This window comes from Limanda limanda, chromosome 22, assembly GCF_963576545.1.
Source record: "Limanda limanda chromosome 22, fLimLim1.1, whole genome shotgun sequence".
Lineage (NCBI taxonomy): Eukaryota > Metazoa > Chordata > Actinopteri > Pleuronectiformes > Pleuronectidae > Limanda > Limanda limanda.
The window spans coordinates 11,300,343-11,314,857 of NC_083657.1; the positions used below are offsets into that span (position 1 = coordinate 11,300,343).

The 14,515-nt window shown below is 41.3% G+C and overlaps 1 protein-coding gene across 1 annotated transcript in view; it reads right to left on the reverse strand.

The window, feature by feature from the left end:
* Positions 1–901: 901 nt before the first annotated feature.
* Positions 902–14,515, reverse strand: part of pcxb (pyruvate carboxylase b) — a 269,473-nt gene continuing 255,859 nt past the window's right edge. The window contains exons 25-27 of the mRNA XM_061066418.1: positions 5,457–5,597; positions 5,122–5,223; positions 902–3,636 (exon numbers count right to left, since the gene is read on the reverse strand). Of these exons, the coding sequence (XP_060922401.1) occupies positions 3,487–3,636; positions 5,122–5,223; positions 5,457–5,597 (393 nt within the window). The 3' untranslated portion in view covers positions 902–3,486. The remainder of the gene's footprint in view (positions 3,637–5,121; positions 5,224–5,456; positions 5,598–14,515) is intronic.

A 14,515-nucleotide genomic window follows, 5' to 3' on the forward strand; every position in this document is an offset into this window, starting at 1 on the left:
TCTCTCAGGCCATCAGAACGGAAGAGTGTAAGTGGCAGCTGATCGATACTGGCAGTTGAGCAGCAGACTTGAGTGATTAAACTTGGTTAATCAGCACTTAATCAGATCTATAGGAGCTGTTGAAGAGACACATGCAGCCACACAGGAATTAAGGCTTGATAAGAGACGCTAGATAAGCGAAGTTACACGAAGACACCCCTTCCCATTAGTGATCTGCTCCATCTGAACAAATATTATAGTTTAGATGTTAAGGCTCAAAGAGATTGATTTGGGGGCGTGTCTGTGTGATGATTGGCAGCCCGAAGAGTGATCTTTTTCCTGGATCACTGGAGCTGTATCAACATTGTGTTCACTCAGTTGTGTCACATTTAATTTGACTGCCACCTTTTGTACAAGATCATGTAATTTACTCTTCACCCAATAGATGAAGTGTGAATAACTTGCATTGATCACAGGGCTTTTGATGGTCGAAAAGTCTTCTCACTTGAATTTATTGTTGAAATGAAATTACTAGCAGGAAACATGCTTCTGAAAGAGCTGCAGTGGGATTGCATGATACTTAGAGCAGGACTGGACTGACAGGAATATTGGAGGTTGTTTGTTTTTTAACCATTATTCAAATCTTTACTCCACTTTGGCCTCTCTTGTTCCTGCAGTACTCAGGGTTTGTCTCTTGCCTGCTGAATAAATACACAACACAGAGGTTGTGCCAGTGAACATCGACAACTTGGCTTTGTGTTTGTTGAAGATGTTTCACCTCTTGTCCAAAAGGCTTCTTCAGTTCCAGCAGCGGCTGTGGGTTGAGAGTCGTTAGGTGAAACATGCAGTTTGTTAAGCAACTCCAGTTTCCTTTGAACACATGTATAACTGCTATAGATCCCAGATACAATACACAAGCGGATTCAGTTAGTTAACTTTATTTGTAAGTACAGACAGAACAAAGACAACTGTTTCATTTAATAGTATTAGTTTCCCTTTTTTTGTGCTCTCCTCTCCTTGAACAACTTTTACCACATAAATGTAAACTACATCAGTAATTTAAATGTTGATGAATTTCAAACTATGATTATTTAGAAGTAAAAGAATTTGACAGAGATTCAACATTGACATTTTTGTAAAATTGAGAGTGAAAAAACAGTTTGCGTTCATAAAAACACAAATGAAACCAACAGAAAGAAATGTTCATTCTCTACATGACAGTTCACCTCTAGATGAGCTTAAGAAACATCCTCCACTCTGACAAATAACTTTCCATCTACTTTTTCCTCTAATTTATTATTTTTTTCATCCCCAGACACTAAATAGTAGCAAATTGTCACAAGCACAGTTATTGGAATCGCTGCTGGCTAAGACAGAGAGATACATTATTGCATGAGTTGATACCAACATCTTACATGTGCAAATTTACCAAGTAGATGGGAGGGAGATGGAGAGAAAAGCAGATAAGTGAGATGAGCTAAAATAAACAAAAGTAGAGCAGGAAGGACCAGTACATTAAACCTCTCAAAAACACTCATTCATACACTCCCACCTCTTTCAAGAGACCCGCACCGGTTGCAGCCAGGAGGTACAGCGAGGAGACGGGCCAGTGTTCTAATTAAGTGTGGCGATGCATAGTTCAAAAGGGGACACATTCTCCGAGGTAATGGTGCAAAAAAAAATCAGGAAGCGATCCAGTTGAGAAAAAAACGATTCAAGTTCAATTGTGTGTCTGGATCAATGTGCCCTGTCCCAGTCGCACAGGCGTTTTGGAAAAAGAAGCTGTTGTCTACTTTCTCTGTTCACAGAACATTCAGTTTGACTGGCAGGGAGTCGAAACGTGACGTCAGCGGAGACTGATCTTCTGAGTTTAATTTGAGTATTTAACAATCTCATCTGAAAACAGAATAGGGCCGCCGCTGCATTGCTGTTAAATAGTGTTACTATGGAGACGCAGTGGTAGGTTTTGATCCAGGCAGCACTCAAGGGCGAGGAGTGTCAGTGTGAAGGTTTTGCATCAGTGCGTGTGTCTGAATATTTCAGCTATGATGATGCAACGTTACAGGGACTCGTCTGTTTTGTCTTGAAATTTGCTTCAACAGTTATGCAAACACGCATGAGAAATATAAAGCCGAGAGCTTCTACTGGGAGTCTCTTATTAGTCCGGCTAATTTCCCATCATTTGACAGAGAATTAATTTGTAAATGAATCAGCAGAGGCTCAGAAAATACCACCACATGCCTCCATTACACCAGCATGTAATCCCATTTACACCTGCATCAAAATCCCCACACAGACAGAAGACCGTTCCCCGTGATCTCTGCCTGGTGCTGAGGAGAGAGAGTGGAGCGACTCCTCTCACAACTTTTCCAACATCACACGATTTAAAAGGCCTGAGAAGCCACTTGAAGTCTCTGACAGAGCCGATTGAGCCCCACTGGTTTAACTGGGCCACCTTACCGCTGCCTTCGGATTAAGACAGACACATTTAAACTAAGTTACTTTGTAAAAAATTAAGTCTGTGATCCAGTGTGGGTGCTTCCACTCTGGCCTGAAGCTTCATTTAAACTCTCTGGTGACAACTTGCCTCTGTTTCGGGATTTCAAAGACCGATGCAAGGGGGGAAACATAAGCACGGATTGTTTAAATATCATTTCATAATAATACTGAAGCAGTAACAGGATACATTTTTCCCTTTGATACAATATCTAACATTCTGGCATGTTTAACTGTGTCGATGGGAAGTAGTGCCATATGCTTTGTTGTGCTCTTATTGTGGCAATATCAATCACATTTATCATTTACAGCAGGTTGGACAAAATAACGTGATTTTTTCTTTTCACTCTCCATGTGACGTTCTGAAGTTTGTGCCCATACAACGGTGAATTTGAGTCTGAACGTGATCTCACATTCCCAGAATGCAGAGACTAAAGTCCCAGATTGATGTCTTGTTCCCATATGAAGAAATGATTTGGTAAAACAATCCTCAGCCTGAATCCTACTGATTACGAAGAAAAACATTTACTTGTCATTAATATAGTTTCACTTTTAATATCTTAGGTAACATCAACAGCATAGAAATGGAAACTAGATGTTACACATGATTAGCTCATAATAGTGCATCACATTTAAGACTAAAGTGATTATATTATTCTAAAATATGTTTTTTCAACAACTTGACAGTGCTACTGTGATTGGAACATATCACCATATCTCAGGAATTAACTTGGATATTATCAGGAGTTCCCATTCAATGAATTAATAGGATCGTCATATTAGCTCTTTCCAGACATCAGGGCATGTGGGAGCTGTGCTTCTTTTGTGTGTCAGGGGAAACTGAACACAATATATACAAACTGGAGGTTGAAACATCCTGCACAACCACAGAAGACATCTGTCTTTAAAGGGTTCCTGTTCCTGTCCCACCCCCCCCCAGTCTCAACCTCTCACAATTTCCCAGATCAGATTGTCTAACCTCCCCCTCCCTCCCTCCCTCTCTCTCTTTCTTTACTCCTCTATCTCCAGTATCAGGTCATCTCCCTCCAGGGAGGAGTCAATCGTGACATGGACCACCTTAATGGTCCCGGCCATCGGGGAGTTGACCACGGTCTCCATCTTCATGGCTGAGAGGACACACAGTGGCTGACCCTTCTCCACCTTTAATGGTGATGGAGATAAGTTCACAGAGCATTACAAAAACCAGAAGTACAGATCACTGAACAGGCACTGGAGTTGAAGGTTAACAAGTAAAGCAGACGTCAATGTGTTTCACTACATTCACATGGACACTAATATTCTGATTTTAACCTGTCATGTAATCAGCATTTTCTGATTACCTCAATCTAAATATAAATCATAGCGTAAACAAGTAGTGGGACATAATGGTGACATGAGTCATAATCAGACTGTGATCTGTAACATGTCAACAGGAATATGAATGAGATATTCTATTGTCAACTATCAAATTTAACATCAATAATAAAGATATTTCTGTCAGTGTGAAGAATTAGTTCACAGCAAAAACACTTTGAAAATCTAGGTGTCATTATTTTGAGATTTCTCCTCTCTCCCACTACAATGGAGATGAATGGTATTTAATTTATACTGCTCATAGAAAGATGACGGCGCCCCCATAACTCTGGATAATGTAAAGACGTCAGAGGAGTTTCCATAGGGGAATCTTTACTACAATGAGCCCCACAAAGGTAATTTCAATCATGTCCTTGGTGCTAGATCATCTCAGTATCAAATACTGCAGAGTCAGCTGTGATCACACTGTTTGATTAAAGTCATAATTTTACCACCTTTATAATTTTGGTTAGATAACATTAGAAATATGGAGTTTCTTGGTTAAACTATGAAAAGATTGTATCATTATTCAGCCAGGCAAAGACTTAGACCTCTTCTTCTTAGCATTATAGTATTTCATTAGTAGTAATAATGTTTTTTTAAAGGCGCCAGGTGTCTCATGGACAGTGCTGGGTGGTGTTTAGGTCTGTTTTAGTTGCTGATAAACAGATTAGTTGGTTTGTTGATGCCTGCACTTGCAAAGTTGATATATTTAAAGCCGTTTAGTTCTTTAAATACATTTCTGGAAAGAAAAATGCTTGATGTGCGGGACATTTTAAGAGAGTGAAAAAGCAAAATGCCCTCATTTAGGTTCCTTTAAGGGTCTCGTTCATCATCAGTGTGGGAAAAGGTAGCTGGGTGTTACAGCGTTTCATTAGTCCCACACACATAAAAAACCGAGCACACAGACAGTCTCCTCATTAAGCAGCATTTCTGCTCTGCCTGCACAAATGTACGCCCTTGAGAACGAGGCTGTGATGAGTGTGACTGTACCTGTGAACTCTTAACAGCTCAACACATGTTCAATTGACTCTTGAGAGTGGCTGACGGCTCGGTTTGGGTTGAGGGAGAAAGCAGTAGAAAGTAATTGTTGTATGTAGATGTAGATGTATCCATCATGATCATATTTTTTTATAAGAATCATTGTTTAGCACAACTTGTTTGGCCTTGGCAGATGTATGGACTCCACTGAGTGCCATGTGAATGGTTAACTGAACTGACCCTTTAATCTAACGTAATCAAATGTGATGAAAAATGAATTATTGAAAAAGACGAGGCTAACAATAAACTGACCTTGGATCCGACCTCCACTTTAACCTCCAGGACTTTTCCAGGCATGGGTGCTCCCACTTGACCCTTGATAGATTTCTGGGCCTTGGGATGGAACTTCATTTCCTGGGACAAAGATTCCATTCAGTCATTTATTCACTTATCCAACCAACAATCCTCCATCTATGTATTTAGCTGCACTGATATCTATCTGTCATCCATAATTTATCTATCTACCAATGCATGCTTCTCTTCTTACGTCAACACCTCCCCCTCCCTTTATGTATCAATACCCTTCGTCCATCAAGCCACTGACTATCCCTGCATCATGTCCCCCCCCCCCCCCCCCCCCTCTGTACCTTCATGGCGAGGGTGTCTTTAACCAGCACAGATCTCAGCTGTCCGTTGAGCTCAAAGAAGACCTCTCTCTGACCGGCCTTGTTCAGGTCACCCAGTGCCAGCGCCTTGATGTGGAGGATCTTTCCTCTCTCTAGCTCCACCTGAGATAAATCAAAGCCAGAGAGTGGAGGAGGGAGGGAACAGAGGAGAGAACATGGAAGGAAAGGAAGAGTGTGAAGGAGGAAGGGACAAAATTTATATTAGACTTTTGAGGTGAGTCAAGCAAAAGCAATAAAAACAGACTGCACAGCTTGATGAAATAAAAAAGTTAGTGGGGCGAGACGAGCAGAATGTTTCCTTTTTTCTCCGCAGTAATCCCCAGGATGCACTCTGTTGAAGGGTAGGAAGCCATCCAGGACTTTTTTAACCTCACTTCATTTAAATGGCCAAATAAATGAGATAATGTTGCAGTGTATGCTGGGAGAATTTTTCACATTTCACTACATTTACCCAGTTACTCCCCGTCTGCTTTTATTAGTCGTCCATTGGTGTGTCTATCTAAATCTTACAGGACCATTATGTATTGAATGGGAACAAATAAAGCTCCTCAGAGCTCTTTTATTCACAGGACACATTTTAACTTCACATATTGGGAAAGTCACAGTGAGACATGACAATGTGAAGATGGGTCAGCTTGAATAAAACCAGGACCCTGAAACTAAAGCAGCTAAATGGATTTTAGCCATTATTAATTTAATTATCTATACCTGCTCTTGTGTTTAAATCCGTATCGATTAACTTGACACTTGATATATAAAAATATGAGCTGCAGTGTATGTTTGTAGTGCAAAATATATTAAGTAGTGCTAATATGTAGATCATGTACAGCTGTGACAAGTAATGTTAATCTACATGAGTGACGAGTACAACAGCAGCATTTATAGCAACAGCAGAAGCAGCGACGACAAAGAGTGACTAATGCATTTAGATACGGTTGAAACTATTTGTAGTATATTATCATCCACATTTTATGTTTTAGATTTTCTCTAGCATCATCTGTTTATATTGTAAAGCACTTTTAACATTGTTTTGAAAGGTGCTATATAAATAAAGTAAATCATTTTAAACCATATTCATAATATCTGTTGAAAATAGGCAAGAAAGCACAGACAAAACAAATAACCACCGTACGGTTTGTGTTGGAACTTTGCAGTTTCACCACATCAGAGCAGTAAACGGGCATGAGTGGGTATTTTCTGTAAATCGGTGTTTACAGCGTCAGCAGACATCAAATAAAGAGAGAGGAGGTATAGACAGAATGACAATATGAGCGATAGAGAGACACCATGTCAGATCTGAGGATATAAAAACATTTTCCCGCCTTTAAACTAAGCCACTACCTGCCACCTGTAACAGGGCTGTTAAAAGACAGAGACATTACTCTGCGTCTCTGTGTCAGCAGCACAAAGTCTCTCTCACATCCATTCTGCTCACCGCTGTGTTGACTCGCTCGTCTGTCCCTCGACACCAGCCACTGCACCTCCTCATTTATCTCTCGTCTCACCGGTCGGGAACTCATTTTTACTGTCTTCCCCATTTGTCCAAACTCCTCTCTTTGTCTAGCTCTCTTTCTCAGTCCCTCCCCGCCAATGTGTCATAGCTTTCCATTTTCTATTGGTGTTGTGACACCTATTTCTAGGGCCAGTGTCTCTCATGCCATTATTAATTCCCCTCATCTGGCTCTTTCGGCTTCTATTTTCGCTGTTCTCTCTCCGTCTCCCTCACCCCTTCCCCTCTCATCCTTTTCGTTTTTCACATTGACATCAGAGGTGCAGAGTCTCCATTGATATTCCAAACTAAGTCTCTGTGCTAAGACGAAAATACACGCCGCTGCAGGTATGTATTGATCTTAGTTTCATTCTGCCTCTCTTTTCCGCCAACAAAACCTTTCTTTGCATGCCTTTGCTTTCTCTCTGGCACTCAATCATCCTCTCTCTCCACCTTCCTTTACGCTGAACTTCTCAGCAGCTTGTGCCGTTTTTTAATCGCACTCCTGGCAGCTCTTGACAAAGAAACAAAACTGCCTTTCCCTTTCCAGCGCTGTGGCATCTACCCTTCATCGCACAGCTTCTCCTATGAAAAGTACAGTGTGTCTCTTTGAAGAGCTGGGAGAATTCTGTGCTCAAATGGATGACATTGTTTAAGATGTAGCCATGTGCACCTATGCCAGTTTTACAGTGAAGTGAAAAAGACAACTTCAGTGCACTGTCTGACTTGCACCGAGACTTTAACTTGTTTAAATTAATGTGACAAACACTCGTTGCTCACTCCTGCCTCCCACACACCGATGTTACAGGTCGTATAAATTCTCCTTACAGCGCACCTCCTCCTCTATGGTTGGAATCAATTAACTGCTCTTATGTTCAACCTTGTTCCAGCTCTGTGCTCAATAGAATCTCATCATATATTTCATCCTTTCTCTTTGGTTTCTGGGAAACAGAAACAAAGAAAACATTCAGGCAGTCTTTAAGCGTAGGAAATTTAGTATTCTCCTACAGTTATTGTAAACTAAAGTAAAGTGATGTGTATTTAAAGGAAGTTACACAATGCATGCACTGTGATTGACTCAACTGCAATACCACTGTGAATAAGTTTCTCCAAAGATAATTATACTTTTCAATTTTTTTCCTAAATCCATTTCACCACTGCAATTCGTTTGAAATTTTTGTGGGTAGCTTTGTTTATTGCATAGTGGGACTGAACCTTATCAATAGCACGAGTTAAGCAATGTGATTACACTAATAACCAACTGGGTTTAATATCCTGTGAACAATTTCACAACAAACAAACTGACACACACATCCAATCCTTGACTCCTCACCGTCTTTAGACTCCAAGTTCTCATATTGTTCACTGAATTTCTTAATGATGTATTCAATATGAACAAGACAATAATTGGGGTTTTGTTCAGTCATGGCAGTGGCACACACACACAACGCTTAAACCAGGCATTTCAGACAAAGGCTGAAAAGAGGAGCTGCAGCAAAGGACAGTGTGAAGAGACTGATGTGTTTTCTAAACATTACAACATGCAAACCTTATCAAATAATAACCTTATTTAACTATGAATCAGTTCACGAGCAGCAGCCAGTTGGATCCACAGTATCTCTGACAAATTATGTTTCACATCACGAGTTTATTAATGACATGTGTAGTAATGAGATTACCGCGGTGTTAAGAGATTCATGTGTCGGTGTCGGTGTCTGTGCACATTAGCACTGACAGGCTGTGTATGACAGGGTCCATGTTGGTGAAAGTCGGTTTATATTTCCGTCAAACATGATTAATGCCATGCTGAGTCATCAAAACATGCCAGATAGGTCAACGTGTTTTTACCTCCTGTTTGTGTTGTGTGTGGGTGAATGAGAGACGAGCACAGAGGCGTCACACGTGTAGGTGTGAATCTGTGTGTTTGAACAGTGTCGCTCCAATTTCACAAAGTGGCCACTTGCACTTAAACAAGCTATTTCAGTGTCACATACTTCAGTGTTTTTGTCCGACTCAAAGATCAAAGATCAACAATGAAGCATCTTAACAGAATAAAAAAATTACCATATAAAAACTGAATATGATGAGGATCACTACAAAGAGGGATCTTCAGAGCTGGCTGCTCACTCGCTGATAAAGCTCTTTTTCTGGATTTGCAACACACTGGAATTGAAGAGCTAAACAATCCCAAACGATTACTGTGAAAACCTTTATATCTACTTCTCATAACAACAACTCTTTGGGGCTTTAGGTCGAGCTCATCGCTCAGAGAGATTTGCTGCTGAAATTTGTTTTGATCAAGGTTTCCAGTGTAGGCTGCACACAATAGAGCTCATAAACAGCTTTTTGTTCCAAGTGAACAGTTAACGGTTCTGTTGCTGCGGGAAACATCTGTAGCTAACAGGTGCTGAAGTTTGCTGCTGTCACTGCAGATTTAACAAAGACGCCAACTAAGGCTCACACTCACAAGTAACAAGTATTTCTCTTTGTTTCATCTTCCATTTTATATAGCAGATCGTTTAACTGAGAAAACCAAATTTAAATTAAAGTTTGTTCTACGACCACTTTGGTTTCTTGCTTTTGTTGCATTTACCCAGAACAAAACCCGACATTATATTTTGTTTGCCTTTCACTTAGTCTACACGGTGTCAGATCACACACACAGACGCCTGTATTTACCTTAGAAAGGTGTTTTCTGGGTGAAATGCCGGAGTGAATTAAACAACCTTGACTATTAACAACATTCCTAATTTAAAATCACCAAATTGCTTTAGCTGCTCGGTGCTATTTCTTCTCCTGAGGGCTCCTCAGTGCTCTGACTAGTGCAATCAGCATTTCAATAGCTCCCACACATGAGCAGAAAGAGAAATGTGCTGGAGCATCGAACATTTACCATTTCTGATGGTCCTCAGACACTGACCTGCTGCAACACACACACTGCATCACAGTGAGGGGCTTTGAATACTGTGTCCACACTATGTAGAAACACACACAGGGAGCAGAATATCTGACGCAGTCCCCAACTGTGACCTTGATGCTTTACATGCATTAGCTTGAACAGGGACACCTCTTTAAAAGGTGTAAACCAACGAATACTGCTATATGCACTTAACACAATGAAATCAATGCAGCAGAATGTAGGTACACACATGACCTGACCCCACTTTCATTAACAATAGTAAAATTAATTGAATCCCAAATAACAGCGGTGAGATCGATTGTTGCTAATGCAACCGCCTCGTTCAGCCCTTGAGGATTTGTTCACAGTGAAAGAAAAGAAGGCAGCAGCTAACAAGAACTTGATGCTTTCTCTGACAGGTCACTTTTTTTGACACGTTTTCATTCTATCCCTCGCCTGGTACCACTAATTGGACCTGATCTGGGGGGGGGGATGCCAATCGTCATGACAACAGGGGCAGGATTGTTTATGTGGCAATGACTAACTGAGGTTGAGCACAAAGCCGAATGCCTGAAAGTTCTAACACAGTCGGAGATGAGAATAAACAGCAGCAAAGCAAAGTGAAAACAGAGCAGGAAGAAGGTATTAGTTGTTTGTTTAATCTCAACTACAAATCAGGAACAATTTATTCAAGCAAGCCCGTTAGTATATTGAAGGAATGTAAAACAAATGTCACTGACGGACTGAACTGTAGCTTCAAATAGAATTTAAGCGTTAAAATATTTAGAATTTATTGCTTAACAACTCTAGGTCTTGTGTCTAGTAATTATTTTATACCGAATTTAGCAGTCAATTTCTTTTAAACGCAGGTAAACTCACTAAAAACAGCTTAAAGACTCTTATCTTATCTCTTCGATGTCACAAATGCAACCAACAACTGAAGCCATATGATATCCAGCTTGTCTTGAGTGACAGGAAAGGAGTGTGGAGGGTCATTTCATCTTCTGGGTCGGAGCTAGATACGCGCAATCAATACTAAACCAACACAATCAATTCTGGTCCTGATTCTTTGAGAAGAATACAGCAGCTGAATAGTGATGCTCCCGTGTCTCATAATAAAAAAATCAATTAACACGAGCCTGGAACCATTTTGCTACAGTGACATGAAGCAGTAATTAACCATGGATGCCTTTGGTCGCTCTGAATCTCCGTCAGTTAAATCTATGTGTGTGTTGCTCATAACTGAGGAAATATTGAAAGAAACAAAAATATATAGTAGATCAGTAATTGATTAATGACGTGTTAGGATTATAGTCAACGCTGGCAGAAATAAGACTATGAGTGATGCATAGTGCTCACGAGGAGCCCTGAGAAAATAGTTAAAGTTAACAGCTGAAGGGAAACTAGACTTTAATGTTGTCATGAATCCTTTAATTGAATCAGTACACAAAAAAAAAGCTTTGAAAACAAAACATTGAAGAAATGAAAGCTGGTAAAAAATGGAGCGCTGACTCAGCCGTCCCTGCAGTCGCCTTCAGAACTTATCAGAACTGTGCAGAATGTAAACATCCTTCAAAAAGAAGAAACACCTGGAAGAGGATGACATTTTCCTGTTGAGATAGAGGTTCTTATACTTGAGGTTTTGTTCCTGCAGTCAGAAAAAATAACATGAACACGACAGGTCTGTTCATTTAGGAAACCTTTAGGAGATTTTTGCTGCTCGCACTGATAAATGTCACACTTTCAGTCTGTACTACCTAGTGCAAAATTAGCTCGACCCATTTTCGTTTAAACTGACTACGTTATATCCCTTATATAGGGCGCTGATTGAGGACAAGAGGCGCATAGAGCTGTGGGTTTAAGGCCTCAGGGACCCGGGGTGAGATTGAAGCAAGCCACAGATCGGAAAATATAACGAGTGCCTCAAGTTCCTGATTCAGGGAGCGTACACGCGATGGAGCTGCTCAGTCCCTCAAACCTTTCCACCTGGACCAAAGTGGAAAACACTGGAGCACGTCCTGGGCTCGGGCACAAAGCCTCTGTGGCAGGACACAGTCAGGCGCCTCAACCCCCCCGCAGAAGCCATCAGCATCACAATGAGCAGCTGCAGACAAGCACACGCCTCCACAGAGAGAAACACAGGTGAGCAGCAGGACCTAGAGTTCTGGTGACTGCGCACAAATGGCACACTGTCACAACCTAAGGCAAATCATCCTCTTGGTCTCTGAGGCCAAGAACATCATTCTATAGTGGAAGTGACAGTGCCATGGAGGGGCGACATGGAGGAAGAGGGACAAATACGCCACGAGCAGGACTGGAAGGAGAGCTGCATGGCCATTGGGCTGGATGCAGAGGATTTGTGGGGCAATCACTGGAAGAAGCCCTGAGCCAACTTTGTATCACTGGAGTGGCAAAGAGCAGAGGCATGAGCGTCACCAAGGCAACGGAGAGATCCTGAGGATGGCTGTGGATTAGGACGGGAGATCCATGGCTACCTGAACAGATACTGTGACCTGGTAGCAACTGGTCACGTGGAATGTGGTGGAGACAGAAGGTGTCCTTCCCACAGACCGGCTCAGGGTGCTGGTGTAAATCCTGCTAAACCCCAGCGTGCTATTATCTGTATGATTAGGAAACCACTACGACACACATACTTTACAAAGTATGCATGGTGCCAAAACATTTCTCAAAAAAGAAGGGTTGACCACTCTAAAACGTTAAGAGCTAATGTCAGATGATTGAATTGACTCTATGACCGTGAAGAAACCAGAATTGAAACTATTCTCAACTTCCTCATTGAGTTCAATAAATCAAATCCAGTCTCCTCCAGTTATGGATCACAGCCCAGAGTGCCAGCACCATTAATAACTCTTTTATTTTTAGATTTTACACTCTGCACTGCAGCAACAAAAATGAACATGCATCTATAAGACCACTGCCATTGGGATCAAAGTCTAACAACATCAGGCCTCATCTCCTGGTTTAACTGTGTCGCCCTCACATAAACATTAGTGGCTGTTCACACAGAAACACGACACAAGGTCGGTACTGGGCTGCAGTCAAAGCTGTCAGAGACCAGTCCCACCTCCTGTCTGACTGCTGCACCCTGTCACCATCTGCTCACAGGTACTGAGTCGGACTGACAAAAGAGTTAAAGAAATAACAGCTTCACCACTAACAGCTCACTAGAATTGTGATCACTGCATGTTAATGTGCCGGGGTTCACTCACTCAAGTGTTAATGGTTTTCTATGTTTTTTTACTACTCCAGGAAAAATAAAACTGCAGTGTAATGATGAAGTGTGAATTTCTTTTCTACACAGTTTAGTATTAAGTGGCCACTTGATTGTTGAAGTCTGTATGTTTGCATCTTAAAATACAGGATACGTTTGCGAGAGCCTCTAAAAAAACAACTTAGTTTTGATTGGTGCACAAAAACGATTTCTTTATGTGATAACGCACTGAGTGACAGACTCTTTCAACATCTCCTTCAGCAGCAAAGCACATTTCTTTTTGATCTGACGTGTGTTGCAAAGGTTAGCGTCAGTAGTTTCAATAATCTCTTTGGTATTCACTAATCAATCTAGACTTGAACATTTACTCTGGCTTGAGTTTTGCTCATCAGCCGTTCCTCCTGTCATCCTCCTCAAATCATTCGTTTACGCATCTTTTCTGCAGCTGTCTCCTGCGCCGACACAAACTCTCAATCAGCACAGCGGGCGTGAAATATTCCTCCCGACTCTATAAGCACGTCTGCATGTATATTTGCAGCCTGACGATCCTGCTTACGGAACAGTTTGGAGGCCAAGGGTTTCCTGTTTTGACCGATTTTGTGGCTTTGCTGTGACAGTAGCGGCCAATTATCACATCGTCTCTCGCCCTCCTGCGCCACACTAATTAGTTTGCAAGTAAAGCAAATTCAGCTCATTTGTTTCTCTCCTTCATTGGCATGATTGGTCACAGGCCTCCCTGTCAGAGAGTAAACAAACACTACAGTATTTCGAAATCCATAAACGTTGGATTTGGTCGGAGGTATCGGCCTCAAGTGCTTCTCCTGCTTTTGAACATCCTATGACAACATGAAGCGGGTATTTCTGTGCAGGAAGACCAGTCTGACTGCTGAAGGGATCCGAAATGCTGTTTGTTGTTCCCTTGATAAAGTGTTAATATCTCCGCCCCCACTGTATTATCAGCACTTCACTGTGCCTCTGCATCAAACCTCCACCATCTGCAGTGATGGAAGAACGTCCTGCTGATCAGCTCCGTGCTTTGTGCTAATTCATCTGAACTTATTAATGGGCTGAATTGATTTTTAAACGAGCGACTAATACAATTAAATGTGTTATCACAGCATAAGTGAGAAAAATAATAATTTCAGTTCTGGATTAATGTAACAGAACAAGTTAAAAAATAGTTCATCAATCAATAGATTCGTCTCAAACTGAGAGAAGCTTAGTTTGAAATGTAGCTTATCTTCATTAGCTTCATTTCCATTTGTAGACCCCTGCCCCGGCCCAGGTGCAGGGAAACAATAAAACTACAACAACCTGCCAACCCACAGTTTATAGAACATTCAAATACTGGCTCTACTTTCTTTCTTTTATCCCTAAAAATCGGTGTTGACATCAGTCCT